This window comes from Coccidioides immitis, assembly GCF_000149335.2.
Source record: "Coccidioides immitis RS genomic scaffold supercont3.2, whole genome shotgun sequence".
Classification (NCBI taxonomy): Eukaryota; Fungi; Ascomycota; class Eurotiomycetes; order Onygenales; family Onygenaceae; genus Coccidioides; species Coccidioides immitis.
Genome location: NW_004504309.1, coordinates 3,443,894 through 3,463,877, shown reverse-complemented (window position 1 = coordinate 3,463,877; position 19,984 = coordinate 3,443,894). Strand labels below are relative to the sequence as shown.

Sequence of the window (19,984 nt, the reverse complement as noted above, 5' to 3'; positions counted from 1 at the left end):
TATCTTTAGATGTTGTGGTGGGAGCAATAGTATGAGAACATGCTGGGAATTTCACAGCCCAAAACTGGAGGTCAATGGATTTGATGTGGGTGCTGGCATCTTCAAAATCATCAATTATCACTGTTGGCACTTGGATAAACCTGTATGATATTATATCTGGATTTTGTGATAGAAGTACTCTGGCATCTTTTCACCCCATTCCTGGTCGCCAATGCGGGGGGCTGGTGATAATTCCTCACATGAACAACCAATCAGAAATCCAAAACAGGCAAATCCAAGGGGTTAAGCTTTATAACAATAGCTTATGATGCCACAGGAGGCCAAACCATGTTATTTCGAATGTTGGGATCATAGAATCCAAAGCATGATCGCGGTCTGATGACAGACCTGGCCACATGTGCAATCTCGCCGCCCAACTCAGATGTATTGCATCACCTTGTGCCGTGTAGCTTTCAGCTTGTCAGCTGAAACCCTAAACTAGATACAATAATCGACATGTTCCAGTCTTGCTTGATTCGACTGTAATCCCCTTTTTACCTTCTCGTAGGAGAATCGCAAAATCATTTCAGAAACGATAATAACCATCGACTGTTCAGCTTTGGACCCAGACAGTCAATATGTCTCCTGCACTCACCCCGCAGCACCCAGAGGAGGTTATGGTGACCCGCGAGTTGGAGGGGCAAAATATTATTACATGTAGCTTGCCATTTTCGCGGTTCGGGGTTCTGAGAATTGGGGGTCGGGGCACGATCGGTGAGCTTTCCAAGGGACAGCCTGTCTAAATATCTCGCTCACGCATATACTAACATCTCCACAGTCCGCATGGCGTCCGGTTCCAGCATCGTCTTCTCCCCCGTTGCGCTGACAGAGCACATCAAGGGGCTCATCACTGCTCTCAACTCCCCGATCAAGTACATCATCGCGCCGGATATAGAGCACCATATGTTCATCAGCGACTGGAAAGAAGCCTACCCAGACGCAAAAGTCATCGGACCTCACGGCCTAAAGGAGAAAAGAGAAGCAAATCCCAAGACACGAGGTACCTCGCAAATTGATTACATATTCAAGCCGGAGAACCGGCACAATCCAAAGATCTTTGATGACTTCAACGCCGAGTTCGACACGGAATATATCCCAAGCCATCCAAACCGGGAGATTGTTGTTTTCCACAAACCAACCAAGACCTTGCTTCAAGCTGATCTGTTCTTTAATCTGCCCGCCACGCAGCAGTATGAAAAGGTGAAAGGTGGTGAACATCAAGGCATTTTGACAAAGATGTTTATGCCGGTTTCGACTACGAAAGGCGATGCAATTTGGCAAAAGAGGTTTCTTTGGTATATGATTGCCAAGAATCGGGATGAGTGGAAGGAATCAGCAAGGATCATTGATGGGTGGGGATTTGAGAGGGTGATTCCTTGCCATGGCGATGTGATAGAGACGGGCGGGAAGATGGTGTTTCGTAAGGTGTTCGAATGGTTTTTGGATGGGAGACAGTAATTGCAGTGGGTTAAGCAAGAGGCCGCATTGTGGCTTCCATGTGTCCTCTACCAAATGTATTATATGCATCTATACTTCATTCAGTACAACATCTATGCAGCCTGTGGGCATCCATCGCTCGTTTTAGCATTGGTGGAATTGATTTGTACTAATACCTCTCAGAGTCAAAAGCCAGGATGAATAGTAGGGACAACCCAATCCGATTGTGGGACCTGGCCCGCCGTCATCATTGATATGCGCTTTGAACAAGACCAGCACATCCGACCACTTAATGACAGCAGGGCCCGGATTCCACGCCACCCATACTATGAATGTTCGCGTTCCAAGGAGCTCCCGGGCGGTGAAAGGTTGGTTACGTCACTCCTCTGGTCGGAGCGGAATATCGTCGGCCGGCTCAAGCCACGGATGACGTCCATACCGTGTACAGTCATGTGAGCATTTCGTCTCGAGTGTGGCTTGGTGTTCAACGGGGATGAAACGAGGAGGAAATGTGCAGCTTCGTGCGGAGTGCCGGGATGGACGGTCAACAGTCGGGTTGTCGACGGTGCATCTGCTATGAAGTAACTAATAATATTCATCTTCAGCTGCGCGGATTTCCGATAGCTTAATCATTATCTTCCCGAATGGATGGATACGGAGCAGTGCTCCAGACGGCTTCTTATACATATTTCTCCATCACACTCCAAGAGCTTGTGATCCCTGTCTCAGAACTTCCCGCCGTCCTTTGGAGTTTACTTTGTTGCCACATGGATCCCTTCCTCTGGGCTCGTTGCGTTGTCAAGACTGACGATCAAGCCCACAATGGCCCTGATTGCTCCGAATTATCAAGCTATCGTGACTCCTGACAGCCCTATTGGTGGGGCCAGCAGGACAAGAAAAGGTAAATGGAACGCGGCGTCAAAACGGATGCGCCTGATGCGTCATCCCAGGTTGCTTCGCTTGAATATCTTGTCCATTTCCGGGCCTCTCTTGATGAGAGAGCTTACGATGATCTGATGTTATAAAGTCAAGTTAAAAGGTCGGTTCCCGGCCATTTGTTTCCTCGTATTTCGATTGCTTCAAACTATCCCAAACGAGCGTTTTGTTTGATCTCATTACCATTCGTACTTCTGGAAATTACTTTATTGAGTATTCTAAAAAGAATATTAAGCTCAGTGTGTAGTCGCATCAGCCTGTTCCATCGTCCTTTGTCTCGCTGCGGAAAGCTCACTTGGCACAAGCGATCAGGACGGGCGATATACACCTAAAAACAGAGTGATAGTTAACTGATTGTCATTTGACAACCCAACCTCCCTTTGAGGGCTTTGGTTGAATATGCCATTTCTATCTCGTGTTGTTTCTGTCTTTCTCCGGATTGGGGAGATAGGCTTCGGAGCAGTACGTTTATCTCCGACCTATTGGAGGCGGAACCTGCTGGTCGCTCATACATTTTGATAGGTCGTTGCTGGTATTATAGGATCTTATCTGCATGACTTTGACGGCACCGATGTCTGGCCACAGGCACGTTGGATCTATACCGAAGTTGTGGCCGGCGTCTCCATTCTTCTGGCTCTGCTGTGGCTGCTGCCTTTCTCAGGCTCGTTCTTCATGTGGCCGAGTATGTATTTAGGTCTCCCTCTCATATATGCGGCTCCAGGGCTGACGCGATATTAGCTGATCTGGTCCTGTCGTTTGCATGGTTTGCTGCGTTTGGACTCCTAGTCAACGCTCTCAACGACCTGGATTGCGGCGGGGTGTTCGAATGGGGCAATATCACCGGGGGCACTACCTGTTCTAGATGGAAGGCTTCTGAGGCGTTTAGCTTCCTCTCTGCGATTTTCTGGCTGGTCTCCACGGTTGTGGTATGTGAATTTTGGGATACGACAACCCATACACACGGCGCTCCAGAATGATAGCTGACTGCTTTTCAATAGGGTATTTGGTTCACTTTCCGCGTCCATGGTCGGCATGCGCGCCCCGTTGCTGGGGATGCTGTATAGTATGTCTCACTATTTCAACTTGAAGTAGCCGGAGCCTAACTCTTTTGCTATAGTGGTCGTCGTCATCGTCGATGGCCTGGCCGTCACAATGTTTAAGCTGCTCAGCGTTCTGATCTTCAGAAGACATGAAGAGGCCGTCTCTCCTTTCCTTTTTATAGCTTGTGTTTCACCCGATATTCACTTACGATATGCCGGGTATAGAGAGCTTTATGAATGATGAAATTCCTCACAATTTCCCATCACTGGGCAACACTTTGATTGATAAATGCTAGTCGTCTCTCTATTTTCGAAGTGCATCTCCTTGCAATGTTAATATCAAGATCCCACCTTTCACTCGAGAATACCCTTGCTTATTTATTTCGAGTCGAGATTTTCAATGAATATGTAATTAGGAAGTGACACATATCCACGTGGTCCATTTCAGTGCTATTTTTCCTCTTGATATGCTTTTCAACCATCACTTGAACAAAATTCCTGCCCCTTGTTTTGGGAGTCAACCAACAAGAGCGCTTCAATGCCACAATAGTTTCAATTTCCCAATGATCCAAAAAAAAAGAAAAGTATAAACCAAGATTAAAACCCGGGGAGCTTACCCTGCCTAGCCCCAAATATCCTCAATGTACAAGATATTGAATTAAATATATATGTATATCCCAATTTGTCATCACCGCGTTAATCGTTTATCTTCGCTTTGAAACGTAATTTTTGCATCTCACTTGCTCAATCCTCGTCGTACCCCCTTCAGTGATGATGAGAGCAGTGAGTTTCCCGCCCCTCACGCATCCGGTGTCGAGGCCCTTTGTAAACCTTCGGATTGCCGGCGAACGGTGAGGTGTGTGACCGTATATTACAGTTGTTAGCTGAGAGCTGGGGGGATTTTTGGAGGTGGAAACAGTGAGAGATTGTTGTTTGTTAAAGATCTAGTCACCATTCAGCTTCATGAGGGGATAAAAAGAAAAATCTCAGGGGCTCTCACTTTTGCCCAATCCATGCCTTTTGCCCTTGGACTAGGGACATGCGTATCCACGTCCAAAGTCCGCATCGTCATCACAGCTAACGGATCCTGATTTTCCAGCTCGACGCCGGGCACAAGGCCGCCATGTACTACGACGACTTCCCCCAAGTCGTTAATTTGTCCCACCTTGAGTATTACAGGGCATTTGTGTAACCACGCTGCGTCATCATCACTTAGCTTCTGTGCTAGAACGTGCTCTTTGTAATCTCCGTACGGAAGGATCTCTTGGTCTCCTTCGGGAGGTTTAGTTTTACCGGCTTCAAACGCGCTACCTCCAGACTCAAATTTGGCGTTGGGCCTGGGATTGGGGCCTGTAAGAACGCCTGTGGTCAGGAGTTCGTGGCGGTAAAGTAGGATGCGGTCTTCATTGTTCCCACGCACGCACGAGGCGTTGTATTTGCGAGCAAGTTGGACGGTTTCGACGCTCTTCGGGCCATTTGTTATAATGTTACCGGTGAAGATTAGATGGTCGGTTTGACGATTGAAGGAGGCCTTGTCGAGGAGGCTATCCACTGAAAGAAAGAAACGGAATTAGAAAATTGAACCGTTGCAAGATTCTTATTCAGATCAAATCTGCTATTATAGTGAGAGAAAGTTCGCATACACTCATCTTTACACCCGTGTACATCGCCCACAAAAATCAACCTTCTCTGCTCCGTCAGTGCTCCGCCGTTCCCACCCTGTCTCGCCGACGGTAATAGCCTCTCGTCCAAAGCCTCCAAGTGCACCAAATCTGTGAATTTCGGCAATGAATTCGACCCGAACCATCCGCCTACCCGCTGTCTGTTGTTCACGTCCAGCGCCCTGAGTACCTCCTTGTGCTCCTTTAGCCTGGGCGAAGCAATCCCAACCCAGCCAAGTCCACAGATACAACAAAGCACCAGGTAAACGATGAGGTAGCGCCGGAAGCGCGGGGCTGTGATGAGGGCAAGAATCAAGTTGGAGCCGCTCATGGATGGTTTGTTGTGGTCTAAGGGTTTGTTGAACCAGACATTGCTGGCTAGATTGAGGAGTGGCTGCCTGGACTGGTTGACAGGGCGAACCATGCGAGCGTCAGTCGGTGCGTGCGATGGCATTCTCTGGGGAAGGATGTGGCTGCGGGAATATCGTGAGCTCGCTGACGATAGAGTCTGGATTCTCGGCGCCATGACCCATGGGTGGATGAAGAGTTTATCAGCTAGTGAATGTAATAGTTACTGAACTGGTTAGTGGTTATTTTATGGCAAGCCAGGCGCCCAAAACCATTCGACAGCCCGAATAACTGCTCGCTCAAATGCCTGGATAATAATCCGACTGGTCAATGGGATTGTTAGTGAAAACGAAACTCGGGTTGAAGCTTGCAGTGTTGCTAAAAAAACAATTTCTCAAACAATACAAAGCATGCCTTGATGAGTATTTGGCTGATTCATTGATCCGAATCGCGTTGACTAAATAATTTATGGTGCGGCTGGAGCTCAGCTAGTTGGTTACGCCTGAGCACAGCCTACCGGCCTGCGTCTAGCCAGCAAAAGCATTCACCAACTGACTACGGAGTAATCATGAGCTTTGATTTGTAGCCCGGAGGAGGAGAGGGTTACTCCGTATATGGACGAGTTGTCACTCCGGTATTGACATAATCAGACACCAGAACTTTAGCTCGATAGATCGGGTTGAACATCGATTATCACCATGGGAAACTTGTACACTTTGGATTTTTGACATTTGCGTCTTGACTATCTATACCTCTCAAATTCTTCCTCCTCACGCATCCTTTGTTGCACCTTAATCAACACACTCTCGTCATAGAGTTCTGCTGGCTTTTTCCCGCCTTTGAGCACCTCTCGCTCATGTCGCTGCGCTTCCTCCTTGGTCATACACACTAGGTCACGGAGACGCATCTTTACTCCCTTTTGGCCATGTTGATCCCACTTGGGATCAGCACCAAAGCCTTCTCCTGGCCTTTCCCATCGCACTAGGGCCAGCCGGGTAGTAAGGCCACTGACCACGCTTTTCCCTCTCCAAACCTCTTCGAGAAGATAGCCAACATCGTCTTTGGTAATCGGTATTCTCAACCCCACTGGGTCTTTATTGTCATGCTTCGCTAGTCTCTCTTCCGTTCCTTGAAGTGCTCCAAGGACGGAATCATATAGCTTCTCTCTGCCTTTAATGCCGGAGTTGTAATCGTTCGGGTAGCCAGCAATATCGCAGATGACATGGTTGGCCAACGTGTATCCGAAAACTGCCGGCATCGTACCCAGAACTGGGAGTATGCGCACACGAAAATCAGGTAAAACGCTTAGCTCGCCCACTTCGCCCTTTGTAAATTCTTCCTCGGGCAAAGGTAATAATGCCGCTTTGCCTGGGCCCGGCTTTTCAGTAGAATAGACCACTGGTATACCGCTGGTTACTCCCAGAGCTTTTAACCGGCGACGGGTGCTGCGTGATAAAGGGTCTTCAAGACTGGTGGATATGTCACCAACCAGAATTCGCGTTGGGTCGGATTTACATCCGGCACCCATAGAGGATATAACGGGGATGCCTTGAGAATGGCAATAGCGTAGCAGGTCGACTTTTGACGAGATATTGTCAATGCAATCCAACACAAAATCGGGCTTAGACGTGTTATCGTCCCCAGGCATTGACCAAGGACCCAAGAGTTGGTCGGCGGCAGATGCAGCGAAGAGAGTATTTTGCGGGTCAAATCGTACCCACGGAGCGATCTGTTCCAGTCTTTTCTGTAAACAACGAACTTTTGGCATCCCCACATCCGCAAGAGTCGCAACGGCATGTCGGTTCAATGAAGACAATGTTACTTGATCGAAGTCGATAAGCCTGATCCTTCCGACTCCAGACCGGGCCAGAGCCGCGGAGGCATGGGAACCAACACCACCACATCCGACGACTATTATAAAGGAGGAGCGTAACTTTTCTAGACCCTTATCAGTTAAGAATACTCGGTTTCGGGCGAGTTGTTCGAGGATAAGTTCTATTGAAGATAACTGTTAGGACACGTAATACGATGGCCAGCAATATCTTAGCGCCATACCTTCGTCATAATATCCATCCTGCGCCCTGCGTGCGATGGCGGCTCTGTGTTCATCCTCTTTACGTTGCTGTGCACTTGGAGGCGGTGCGACGCCAAATTCTGAGAGCTTCACTTTCGTCGGTCAGCTGGTCTGAGATATTAAAAATAGAGACAGGGAAACGAAAAATCGAGGAGAATAGGAATGTCTCGCCAACCTTTAGTGCACGATTACTATCATCGAGTCCGGGTATTGATTTCTTCAGCTCCTCGACCGCCGCTTTTCGCTTAATAGCTTGATATCCAAGAATAGCACCGGCGACGGCAGTTCCTGAGAGTAACGCCGCTCCTGCCAGTTGCGCATATTGCGAGTTGGTTTGCCGCTGAATCCAAGAAGACATTGTTAAGAGTAGATTCGATCTCCAGTCGGTTTGAAAGTTGTTGTCGTCAGTATCATGAGCGAACCCCGGATCAAAAAGTGTGTGTCCGCAGATTCGGTTCCTGTCATTGGAGCGCCGAGACCTACCAAAAGGGGGCTCCATTTCGGAGAACAGTTGCTTGTTTAGCCATTTTGAGAGTGACTTGCAAGTTCCCCAACCTTTATAAATGTGTTTGCCAAAAAAATACCCAGCCAATTGAGCTGAGATCTGTTGCTGTGCTGGACAGCTTCACTGCGGCGATGAGATAATGCCGCTCGCCCTACGCAACCTTTCCTGTTCTGGAATAGCGCTCAGCACTGGGCGTCGATGCATTCTTTCTCGCCGCTCGCTGCGTACTCGCGGTTGGGTGTTGATGCGTGTTTGACAGCCCAAGAGGTAAGTGAGGAACAGCTTATCATTCTTGATGCCAGCTTTCCACCACTAACTGACATCTTTAGTAGTTAACTGGGAACAACCTTTCAATGACACGCGTCTCAATGATGATAACACTCACTGAGCTTCCATGAGCTGCCCTGAGGGTCGAGTTCATCCCCGGCCATCGAGCGCCAGGCGGAAGAACCGGCCCAGACACAAATCTACGAGGGCATCGGTGATTGGCAAATGAACAGAGATCTTAGAGACGTGTCTCCTATCCCTTCATTCTTGCGGTCTTTAGCCCGCGCTCAGGCAGCGGTCTTTACATCACTGTATGGATATATGCATGTAGTATGTACATACAATGTATGAGCATACGTGAATGCTGGCACGGAAGTTTTCGCCAACTTTCGTACTCAAACTGTTTACATTGTGCACGGGGCTGAGAATTTATACATCTCCATTGATCGACTAGGACCACTCACTACTCTGATTCTCTGGTGAGTACCTTGAAGAGACTCTTTGCCGCTTTCTGATCCCACCCCTTGATCCAATGATGACTACACAAATAATACCGAGGAATGGGTATATATAACTGCCCTATGCTCCGCATGTATCCTGCAAAAGGGAACGGCGTTGTAGCATGCCACTGACGAAAGATTCGATTGTAGTTTTCAATCTGATGTTTTGATTTTCGAACCTTTCAAACCCCCAATCATTCCTCTTTTTAAATGATATCTGGCTAATGGCATGCATAAATGAAATAGTACATTATTTAGAACCGTGCTAGATTTACCCTCTTGTCTATGATGAAAGAATATTTGCTTACAACAAGTCGTCCGGGAGTTCTGTGGCATGGGCTCCATAACCATTTAATTTGAGCTGACAACAAGAACATTTAATAGGTGGCCTTTGTCTCACAACACTGCATATTCTTCCTGCTGCTGCTTTTGCTGCTTTTCTTCTTTTTTCAGTATCTTCTTTACTTTAGAAATTACAGCTTCCCCAACTTAGACATACACCCACCCAACCCCTCGCCCGGTGATGACCCCTGTGTCTAAAGCCAAAGTTGCATGATATCCGGCAATTGCATCCGAATAGGATGACTTGATACGTTCAAGGGAGAGATAAGGTTTTCATACCCCCAACTCGGAGAGCCATATCGTCCGTATATGGACGGTATAAATTATTCCTGTCATTCCAATGGAAGAATAAGACGAGTTGTGGGATACCTAATCTCGTGCCCTTTGAAAATTGCATGGAAATCGATGAGAACCGGAGAGAGCTAATCTGAGGGCTTCGGGTTTTGGTGTATTTCCCCCCCCCCCCCCCCCCAACTGTTGCGTTCGGTCATTCAGCCCTGATCTTTTTTTGTCTTGTCATGCTCCTCGTGCGATGGTTATATAATGTAAAAGTCGACATTATATTCATCCTCTGCCCAACTATGAACTTAGAAAAATATGTCCAATACATATATATATTCATGAAATCGTTCCCAAAAAATGTTCAAGTTAAAAAAAAAGAAAAGAAAAGGAAAAGAAAGAGAGATACAAATGGTATAGAAACATCTCGCTAGCCAATGCAAAGCAAAAAAAAAAAAAAAAAAAAAAAAAAATTCGCTATTTATAGGCAAGAAGGTGGAATGTGGCCAAGATATCTATTGATCACACTTCACTGCAAGAATTGTTGTATCGGACCCCCAATATTTTTCAGATCAAGCAAGAATGTGTCGTGGCCGAACAACGATACGTCCTCCCCCAACTCCACGTGCTTGACTTTCTCGCTCCCTGCCGCTCGGAGCGAATCTGCAATCTCCCGCTGCTGCCACGCCGGGAAAAGGATATCGCTTGCCACGCCCATAACTAAGATGGGATGGTCCTTCAGCGGCGTCAAACCAGCGACTAGGTCCGGAGGGGGCTGAAAAAGCTGAAAGGAAGACGAAGGGGAAGAGGCAGAGTCTGCTGACGCGAGGTCGCTTAGCTCGGCGGGTTGCTCTTCGTAGGGTTTCGCGGGGAGCGTAAGACTGCATGATGGATCGTTGTGAGGCGGCCGCGAGCTTGAGGAGATTCTCTCCTCATTTTTCACCCGCCGCTGACGGGTCGCTTGCTGCTGGGAGCGGCTGAGATCAAACAGATCCATCGCCTTGGAGACGTACAGAAGGCTGTTTGGATCGTAATCTAGAGAGAACTTTTCGCCAGCGTGGTCTAGGTAGGTTTCGATGAGAAAGTCTGGGCAGAGGGCGGGTTGCTTGCTTGGGTCGGCGCGTGCCCTGCCAAACCGTTTTTCCCACTCCGGCCCGCTGCGGTAGGTTACCGTGGCGATTTCGCGCGCCAGCTTCATGCCTGAATGAGGGGGGATGGAATCGTAGTAGAAGCCGCGAGCCCAGTTGGGATCCATCATGAGGACCTGGCGCTGCGTGTGTCGCATAGCGATGCTGTAAGGATGGCTCCGAGCGCAGCCGCTGATGCTGACGATTCTACCCACTCGTTCCGGGAACAAGACTCCTGCCGCTAGACTCTGCATTCCGCCCATACTGCACCCCACCGAAGCGTATAGTTTGGAGACACCCAGGGAATCCAGCAATCGGAACTGCGCCCGAACCATGTCATCCAACGTGAGGATAGGGAACCTCGTGGCGTAGCGCTTGCCATCCGACGGGTCGATCGACGAGGGTCCTGTGCTACCAAAGCAGCCGCCGATCACATTTGTGCAGATGACGAAATATTTATTCGTGTCCAACGGCGCCCCGGGACCGATGAATTTCTCCCACCAACCGGGCTTTGGGTTCGCCTTGGTGCTATGTGCATGACTCGATGCCGATAGACCAGTGTGCAGGAGTATGGCATTGCTCCTCTGCGAGTTCAGCGTCCCCCATGTCTCGTACGCGATCTCGAACTCCGGAAGCACGCCGCCCCAGTCCAGCAGCAAGGGCTCCCGCGAACGGAACTGTTCATGGTGACCTGTTGTGTATGAGGGTTCTGGTCCTGAAGAGAGGGATCTCGCGGATAAGAGAGCAGATTTCGCCTCCAACGCATCTAAGCATGGAAACGACAGGGCCGGGTTCGAGGAATCGTACGTTCGCTGCTCGGAAGGTTCTCGGGAGGCGGCGATGGCTTGCGCCGCCCTGTTTGGCTGATGAGACTGTATTGACCGTCTGCCTAGATGGGTCGAAGAGGTAGACGCAGATGCCAGCACCGGGGCTGGACCCCAAAACCTCGAAGCTTGTCCGTGGAACTCGAGATTGCGAGACCATGCAGCTGCTGAAGGCCTCAAGGCAGCTCTCCGCGTTGCTGCCCTCATCCTGCAAAGGAGATATATATAGAAAATAAAAAGAAAAAAAGAAAGAAAGAAGAACCGAGCTTCTGCCTCTTTTACGTCTTGCAGCTCAGTTTTCTCCAGGCACGAGTTTGTGGTACCTGACGGACGGGGACCGGATAAACGAGAGCTGTCACTTCAGGGCATGGCGAGAGAGAAAAGACCGTTTTCTCTGTGTCGTGCTAGCTCATGCAACCTGCTCGGCTCTCTCCACCTGAGACGTGGTCGTTAGCATCGCGCCTTTGCCGGCATGATTGCGACGATCCTGCAAAAATGTTCAGTCCCTTGCAATTCCCCCCACCGGCCTGGCTGCCGCAACGCCCGCCGGTTGCGGTCTGGGAGTTGCTGATTGGCCGTGTGAAAAGCTGAGGTTACAATGGCGTCATCATGTCTGCCTCTGATTGGTCAACTGGAGGGCGGTAAAGATCAGCAATAAAAATGAATTATGTAATGGAACTAGGCCCGATCTGGAAATACGCCCTGAGCCGCAGAATTACTAATAGAGATGTACATATCTCCTGTACTCCGTAACTCCGTAGAGTGATAGACAATATATATTTATATATAAGAGAGAGAGAGAGAGAGAGAGGCAATGTGAATTAAAAGCCCGTTTAGCGGTGGCTCATGAGCATTATTTCATCATTATCATAACATAACATGCAAAGCTACGTAACGTAACCGCCCGTAAAGGAAAAAACAAACAAAAAAATGATGTTACATGATGCAACTCGTTGCAGGCATTCCCCGAACAAAAGCCAAAGACACCTACAAGAAACCCTTCGTATTACTCGCCTTTCTCTGGGGAACCTCGATGGCGCTATTTGTGCTGGACCCCACAAATACCCCACTGCCTCTACGACTCCCAAATCGTTCTCCGATGCCGATGTCGCTCAATCCAGTAAATGTGCCGCTGCGTGCCATGGCGCTTCCCCTCTCTATACGTAAGGACTTCCATCCCTCCAGCTCCCTCTCCAGTCGGAGGGACTTCTCCTTTTCTTCCCGCAGTTCACGTTCTGCACGGCGTGCCTGCAGCTGGTTTTGGGATTCGCTCGTCTGCAGCTCGTCAATTGTCTGCAGCAGTCGTTCGATCTTGTCCCGCGACTTGGAGATGTCCTCCATCAGCTGCGCGTTCAACTTTTCGCGACGTTCGATCTGAGATTGAAGATCTTTAACGGTGCGGTCGACATTGCGGACTGAGCGCTGTTCGGCATTCCGCTTTGATTCATGGTCATCAAGCTGTGCTTCGAGCTAAAAAAAAAAATAACAAACTTGTATTAGCACATATTCATCTTCCCAAAAAAAAAAAAAAAAAAAAAAAAAAAAAAAAAAAAAAGGAAAAAAAGAAAAAGAAAAGGAAAAAGGCATGGGGGTTTTTCAGAGACTGCAAAAATCACCTACCTCCTGGATTCGTTTGTACAAGAACCTTACGTCTTGGCTGGCCGAGGAGTAGCCCTTCGTCTCCAGGTCAATACAGCGCAGTTGGGCCTCCTTGAGCTGCTTCTCCACTGCAGCTTTGTCTTTAAACAGCTGGGCGGTTGACTCTCGCTCCGCCACAATCTCCTTCTGAATCTCCGTCACCATCGCCTCTGCTCTTCTCATTTTACCTACCGCCGCAGTCGCAACATCTTCTTGCTGCGCTAATTTTGTCTTCAAATCAAGTAATTCACGATCCATCTCGGCCGCGTTCCGCATGGCCGGACTCTCGCCCTTAGCCAGGTCTTCCAACCTCTCCGCCGCTTCGGCAAGGCGTCCCTCAAGGCTTCTCTTCTCCTTGATAACCTGGTCTCGCTCCGCGGTGGCCTCGTCAACAGAAGTCCGAAGGTTTCGCACCTGCGAAAGGAGAGACACCACTTTACTCTGAGCGTCGGTGTGGGCGCGGACGGCATCATCCCGGGAGTTAGACACGTCTTGCAACGTCATCTCCAGTCGGGACTTTTCTTTGGCCCATGTTGAACTGTTGAGAACCTCATCGTCCCATTTCGATCGCAGGTCTTCCAATTCTTCGCGAAGCCTGGCGTTCTCGCCACGGATATGAAGAACGTTTTCCCGTTCAATTTCCAGTTCGTTCGTGATCGTTGAAAACTCCATTTGATATTTCTTTCGAGTTTGCTCCATGGAGGCTTCTTTGTCCTCGATATCTATTGCTCGCTGACTGCGATAATCCTCCAACTCATTTTGAAGCCGTCTCTTAGCCTGGAGCGCTGCATCAAGGTCCGCAGAGAGATCCTCAACCTTCTCCTCGAACAATTGTGCCTGCCGTTGCAGATCCTCCACAAGACTGTCCATTTCCTTACGTTCCGCCATGATCGTGGCACAGGTGTCCTCGGCCTCTTTTGCTTGCGACTTTGCAAACTGCTCCGCTCGACTAGCTTTGAGGACAGCGAGCTCGGCTTGTTCCAGCTTGTTGAAATACTCATCGGCCCGGCTCTTGTACAAACTCAAGCTGGATGTCAAGTCTACGACCTTAGAACCCTCGGCATCGAGACGAATCTGGAGGTCAGAAAATTCCTGTAGTAACTGGCTACGGCTAGCAGCATCTTGTTCTCTAGCGAGATGCAACTCGTGCAGCTCAGAAGCAACGTCTCTCAATTCCACCTCCAGGCTAGATCTCGCATGCATGAGTCTCTCAAACTGAGATTTCGCCTCGGCCAAGTCGGTTAGGGTGGACTTATGAACCTGTAGCAGCGATTTTCTTGATTGCTCCTGCGAGTTAAGAAGCTCATAAAGTTCTTCGTGAGATTTGGCTTGCACATCACGAAGCGTGAGCTCTCCTGATTGGATAGTTCGTTCCAAAGCAGAGACCTTTTTGGCGGAATCGTCGAGTTTCTCATGCAGGCGACCATTTTCTTTCTCAAGCATTTTCATTCGTCGAACCGAAGGGCTCTCATCCTGCCACATATCACGAGCAGGATTCACCCGCTCAAGTTGACTTTGGAGATGACGATTTTGCATCTCAGACATCTGGAGCTGATTCTGCAGCATTTCTACTTCAGCCGCAAGGTCCATCCGCTTCTGGAAAGATACTGTATCGACTGTCCGATCAGAACGACCAGAGTCACCAGCAACTTCCATGAATCGACGGTTGGGAGTGGAAGGATTTGAATAGCGCTTGAATTGCTCTGAGCTCTTGCGGAAATGGCCGGGGGATCTCGTGTTAGCCACTTGGTTCTGGTCAATCTCTTCTAAAAGTGCACGCTTCGAAGAGCAATGTCGTGCATCAATTTCTGCAACCTCATCCGCATGGCGACGACGCATTTCGGCCAGCTGGCTCTCAGCCCTTGCGCGCTTTTCTTCACTGACCCGAAGATTCTCCTGAACGGATTCCAGAATTGCCGCGATCTCAACCTGTTTAGATAGATCCGGTTTCACAGCTTCCCACGAGGCTGGTACCTCTGTAACTTCAGGATTGAAAACTTTATGAAGTAGAATTAGCTGCTGATGGCAGTCTTGTATCTCTTTATGGGCTTGGTCGAGAGAATCCTGAAGTTTTCGAGTGTTGGCTTGGGCCTGTGTCTTAAGTTGTCGCTCAGTTTCGAGGTTCCGGTGAGCCTCTGCCAGCTGAATATTTGCCGTGCTGGCGGCTTTCTCTGCATTCCGACTAGCCTTATGCTCCCGAGCAACCTCGTGGTTCAAATCCTCCAGACTAAGCGCAAGCTTCTCCTTTTGCTTCTCCAGAGATGTTATAGTCAGCTGGCAGTCACCCACTTGCCGAGAGAGTTGCTTGTTCGCTTCTTCGAGGCGAGACTTTTCGGCCTGAACCTGTGCTAGTCTCGTTCTTTGTGCGTCACTTGCCCTAGAATTGGATCGCGCAATGTCGAGGTTCTTCTGTTGAATTTTGTTGAGAAGAGCCCGGTTGTCATTCTCTGATGCAACGAGTCTGCCTTTAACAGTGACCAGTTCCCGTTCTAGGCGCTCCTTGTGTTGGTCGTTTCGAACTTTGAAGTCCTCTCTCTCTGATATTATCTGGCTGAGGTTTTGGACTTGACTGGCTAGTCGTGCACGTTCGGCCTCCGTTTCTTCGAGTTTTCTGACCTTTGCGTCGAGCTCCTTTCGTAGACTGGCTACACGATCGTTTGCTTGTTCCATCAACTTCTTTTCTGCAGCTGTTTCGGCATCCAATCGTGCACTTTCCGCCCTTGTGATCCGTTCTCTCAGCTTGACTATTTCCGATTGCAATTCCTTTCGAGCTTCTTCCGCCGCGGCTCGTGCTTCCTTTGCCCTTCTCAGCGCATCTTGCTGGATATACATTTCTTTCTCAATAGTTATCTTGGACTCATTGAGCGTATCGTATTCCTGTTTGAGCTGGGCATACTTATGCTCCCCAAGCATTTGAACGTCGTCTCTTGATTGTCTTTCGCGACTAAGTTCAGATTGCACTTGGTACAGCTGAGTTTTCAGGTCCTTAACTTGTTGCTCAAGCATCTTTCTTGTTTGCCCCGATTGAGCGTCTTCGGAGATTCTAGCTTCAAGCAGTTTCTTTGCATCCGCAGCTTCCCGCTCTAAGTTGGCGTTCTCTGATTTCATGGCATCTATTTGTGCCTGCAATTCATGGATTCTGCGCTGCATATCACCATGTCGGGCCGAGAGGCTGTCTCTCTCCGACTCAAGGCTCTTTTTGTCCGCTTCATACTTCTTCATGTCGATGCGAAGCATGGATAACTCGCTTTCTTTCTTACGGACCAACTGTTCGAAGTCTGTAGATGTCGATGATAGGGTGTTCATCTGTTTCTGGAACTCGCGGTTCTCCTCTTGGAGCCCCTTAACCTGGCTTTGTGAAAGTTGCAACTCTTTGGTTGTGTTCGCCAACTTGATATCTAGGTCTTGTCCAGACTTTAGCACTTTAGCCTCTAAGTCCTGTAGCTTCCGTTCCTTCAAGCTCAAATGGCTATTGAGCACCTTGATCTCTTGGTTCAACTTGTGTATTTCGCTATCCCGCTGCTGATGAGTGGTTTCTACGGCTTTAAGCTCATCGTCGAGCTCGGAAATGCGACCATGGAGTTCTTTCTTTTCCTTCTCAAGCCGTCCCATCAACTGTGCTGCTTGATCAAGTTGTGATCTTCTCAAATCCAACTCTTCTTCTGTTTTCTTCTTTGCAGCGATAAGCTCGTCAACTTGATCCTCTAAGCTTTCCTGGTCCGCAATGGCTCCCGCCAACTTCTCGGTAAGCTCAACCTCACGCAATTGGAGCCGTTTAAAGATCTCCTCCTTATCCAAGGCCAGGGCCCGTTCACTCTCTAACATTTTCTTGATACGTTGCATTTCAGCGTCTGCTCGCCGTCTATCTTCTTCTAACTTCTGTCTGTCGGCGGAATCTTGTTTGACCTTTGCCTCAAGCTGCTGGATTTTCTCGTCCCTTTTCTTAACCTCACTCGCACTGCGAGTTTCACCCAACAACGGCTTCATGTTCATGAAAAGAGTCCACCACGGGGAAGACTTGAGATTTAAGTAGAGGTGGAAATTTCGCTGGATGATACGAGATGCTTCCGCCCGATAGAGTCGTTTGTTAATGAGATGTCGCTGTACATACCCACGAGCGATCGACTGGAATCTCGTCATAATTTCTCGTATCAACGTGTCTCTCTGTTCTTCTAACTCGGCCAACACCCCTGCTCTAAAGAAAATTTTTGTCCGACCAATTCTGTACAGGGCTTTCTCGACTCCCAGTTTATCGACCATCATATGTACGGCTTCTTGACCATCCAGAATACCTTTAGGCATCCCACGGCATAGGACCTCGTAGCGATGCCTGAATTCGGCGAACGGCAAGCGGTTAGGAAAGCCGGTGCGGGCGATTCTAATCCCTTCGAGCACACCATTGCATCGAAGTTGGTCGAGAACAAGAACATTGTTGAACAATTTCGGCTTTTTCTTGTGGTTCGGCAAAATGCAACGAACAAAATGAGGATGGGTGGAATTAAGCTGGGTCATCAAATCCGATAGCTGCTCCTTGTGCCTCTGTGCAACGGTGCGAAACAGCCCCTTTTTCACGCAGCTCTTCGATATACTCCGCATATCGTCGCCATCAGCACAGTCGGAGAATAAATTTGCAATATGAGTGTCGTTTGAAGTGGACAGGAGCCGCGTCACGTTATCATTAAGAGGATCCTTGTTCTTCTCAAGCCAGTTTTCGGTCTTATACTCAACCTCCGCCGCATAGTGAGTAAGGATGAACCCCTGGCTTAGTCGTGAAGATCGATATTTTGGTGACTTGCGATCCCATAGTGAATGTAATTTCTCAGTGAATGATCTGTCTGTGGCTTTGGGCATCACAGAGTCTTCGTCAAGGCAGGAAAATATACCGATTGGGTTGGATAATTCAATTAGATCAATGGTAGGCTGGAGGTCCTTCCCAAAATCTATGAATTGCCATTCGATCTGTTCCCTAGCATACTCCTCCTGTTCGAGAACGAACATATGGTGATTGAAAAATTGTTGCAACTTCTCGTTGGTGTAGTTGATGCAAAGCTGCTCAAAACTGTTGTTTTCAAAAATCTCGAAGCCAGCAATATCAAGAACCCCAATAAAACAGCTATCATCTCCGCCAATTCCACTCTGGTCTAATTGGTTGTTTATTCGCGTAACAAGGTCACCAAAGCCCCGTTCATAAATACCTTTTGCTAAGGCGTCGAGGGCAAAACGAACTTGCTCGGGTGTCTGCACCTTTTCCACCCACTCACGGCCAGCTTTGACTCGGGGATGGAGCAATCCTTTTACGAACGGCTCGACATGTATACCAAGTAGGTCGCAGGCATACTGCACGCTTGGATAGGAGTCTGGCAGAAGTTTAGCCTGGTCTGAACGCGAACTTTCTTTACCCACGACGATATTTCCCAAGTGCATAACCGCCGCAATAGTGCGTAATATAGCCAGTTGATCACTCTCCGAGAAATGCATTACGTCAAAGGCCTCCATCAACGTGTTCCATTCGTCGGCGTCTGATACTCCGGCAATTGAGTCGTTTCCGTTTCGCATATATGCAAAGTCATCGGTGTCCATGTCGTTGAGATGAAGAAGCTCCTTTATTCTCGGATCTGCACCTCGCAAGAGCTGATAAAATATATGGTAGCTGCGTTCTTGAGAGTTCGCCTTTACAACCCGAGACTTTTCGAGGAGGTACCAGTCTATGAACGCCCCCGATATTTGACCAGAGCTGGTGAATTCGATACGAATAAATTTTCCAAAGCGTGAAGAATTATTATTCCTCACTGTCTGAGCATTGCCAAAAGCTTCGAGAATTGGATTGGCTTTTAGTATCTGCTGTGAAAGGTTGGAGAGTTGCTTTGGACCCGTCTTCGAGTCCGCTGCGGCAACTGCTGCAAGGTATTGAATAACCTTTTTGGTATTCTCTGTTTTACCAGCCCCGGACTCTCCCCTAAATCAACATAAGCTAGACGCCTTTTAGAAAGAGACACAGAAATATGCCTTACGTCACAAGAATGCTTTGATTTTCTCCCTCGTCCACGAGATTGCGAAAAGCCTCGTCGGCCATCGCAAATATATGTGGTTTTGTTTCCTCCCGGCTTTGGCCCTTGTACAGTTTGATATACTCATTCGAATAGATCGGCAACGGGCAGTAGGGATTAACCGTGACCAAGAATAGTCCGGAGTATGTCTGCAGTACGTTAGTAAGTTACGCTTCAGGGCATATGAAACATATCCCATACATATATTAAGTCTGATTGATATCTGGTTTGCAAATTGTGGACAACGGAAGCTTCGTTGAGGTGTGTCAGCTCGGCCATGTCATCTGCCTTGTCGAATTTTGCAGGGTTAACTTTGTCGACGTTCTCGACATTTATTTGGCGTTGCTGGCAGCTCAAATGTCAGTGGTGGACCGGGTACATGGCGAGCTGGACTCACGCTGCCATCGTCGCATTGAACAATCAACAAGCCGTCTTCCATCTCCTCGAGGACGAGACCACGGATAAATGCCTTTTCGCGATCTTTAAGCCAGACATATCTCTTCCCGGAGAAGTCATTATCTCCTTCTTGGCCTCGTATCTGATCTGCGCCTCTTCGCAGCTCTTCAGATCTGATAAACTCTGGTGCAAAAGTACCCGACGCTGGAGTGTTGTTTCGCACGGAGTTGGACCGCCGCCTATCAAGGGAACCTGCAAACGTGCTCGAGTTCAACGGGGCGAAGGATGACGTCCGGGTATGGCCTGCAGGATGCATTTGAGCCGGTGACGCAAACGCAACGGATTTGGGCCTGCCAGATCTCATTGCAGCAGTTTCTCGTGGTGCCGGGGAAGGAGAAAGGGAATTTCGACCAAATGGATTTTTACGCCGCTGTGCCACGCTTATCGAAGGGGAGCTCATGGTATCTATGAAACTAGAAGTAGATTATTGGTGCATGGGCGCGCTTTGAAGCAGACTTCCTTTG

At 48.7% G+C, this 19,984-nt stretch overlaps 7 protein-coding genes across 7 annotated transcripts; 2 read left to right on the top strand and 5 right to left on the bottom strand.

Annotated features, from left to right (window-relative positions):
• The first annotated feature begins 503 nt into the window (after positions 1 to 503).
• Positions 504 to 1,651, top strand: CIMG_06768 (uncharacterized protein). Its single transcript, XM_001242871.2, has 2 exons — positions 504 to 753; positions 818 to 1,651. The coding sequence occupies exons 1-2, from the start codon at positions 618 to 620 to the stop codon at positions 1,495 to 1,497; spliced, it is 816 nt and encodes a 271-aa protein (XP_001242872.1). The 5' UTR covers positions 504 to 617; the 3' UTR covers positions 1,498 to 1,651.
• Positions 1,652 to 2,043: 392 nt separating this feature from the next.
• Positions 2,044 to 4,014, top strand: CIMG_06767 (uncharacterized protein). The gene is made up of 5 exons (XM_001242870.2): positions 2,044 to 2,874; positions 2,935 to 3,094; positions 3,151 to 3,338; positions 3,411 to 3,475; positions 3,530 to 4,014. Exons 1-5 carry the CDS (start codon positions 2,812 to 2,814, stop codon positions 3,570 to 3,572), a joined length of 519 nt encoding a protein of 172 aa, XP_001242871.1. The 5' UTR covers positions 2,044 to 2,811; the 3' UTR covers positions 3,573 to 4,014.
• Positions 3,865 to 5,639, bottom strand: CIMG_11832 (Ser/Thr protein phosphatase; the record flags this gene model as incomplete). The annotated part of the gene is made up of 3 exons (XM_012358710.1): positions 3,865 to 4,396; positions 4,453 to 5,003; positions 5,096 to 5,639. The coding sequence occupies 3 exons, from the start codon at positions 5,637 to 5,639 to the stop codon at positions 4,157 to 4,159; spliced, it is 1,335 nt and encodes a 444-aa protein (XP_012214133.1). The 3' UTR covers positions 3,865 to 4,156.
• A 509-nt stretch (positions 5,640 to 6,148) lies between these two features.
• On the bottom strand, positions 6,149 to 8,109 carry CIMG_11831 (ThiF domain-containing protein). The gene is made up of 3 exons (XM_012358709.1): positions 7,711 to 8,109; positions 7,517 to 7,622; positions 6,149 to 7,456 (listed from the first exon to the last, which is right to left on the bottom strand). The coding sequence occupies exons 1-3, from the start codon at positions 7,891 to 7,893 to the stop codon at positions 6,204 to 6,206; spliced, it is 1,542 nt and encodes a 513-aa protein (XP_012214132.1). The 5' UTR covers positions 7,894 to 8,109; the 3' UTR covers positions 6,149 to 6,203.
• A 113-nt stretch (positions 8,110 to 8,222) lies between these two features.
• CIMG_06765 (uncharacterized protein) lies at positions 8,223 to 8,471 on the bottom strand (the record flags this gene model as incomplete). Its single annotated transcript, XM_001242868.2, has 2 exons — positions 8,223 to 8,356; positions 8,426 to 8,471. The coding sequence occupies 2 exons, from the start codon at positions 8,469 to 8,471 to the stop codon at positions 8,223 to 8,225; spliced, it is 180 nt and encodes a 59-aa protein (XP_001242869.2).
• A 1,486-nt stretch (positions 8,472 to 9,957) lies between these two features.
• Positions 9,958 to 11,613, bottom strand: CIMG_11830 (homoserine O-acetyltransferase; the record flags this gene model as incomplete). The annotated part of the gene is made up of 1 exon (XM_012358708.1): positions 9,958 to 11,613. The coding sequence occupies exon 1, from the start codon at positions 11,584 to 11,586 to the stop codon at positions 9,958 to 9,960; it is 1,629 nt and encodes a 542-aa protein (XP_012214131.1). The 5' UTR covers positions 11,587 to 11,613.
• A 636-nt stretch (positions 11,614 to 12,249) lies between these two features.
• CIMG_11829 (myosin type II heavy chain) lies at positions 12,250 to 19,920 on the bottom strand (the record flags this gene model as incomplete). The annotated part of the gene is made up of 5 exons (XM_012358707.1): positions 12,250 to 12,849; positions 13,000 to 18,973; positions 19,029 to 19,213; positions 19,266 to 19,409; positions 19,462 to 19,920. The coding sequence occupies 5 exons, from the start codon at positions 19,918 to 19,920 to the stop codon at positions 12,367 to 12,369; spliced, it is 7,245 nt and encodes a 2,414-aa protein (XP_012214130.1). The 3' UTR covers positions 12,250 to 12,366.
• Between the last annotated feature and the right edge of the window lie 64 nt (positions 19,921 to 19,984).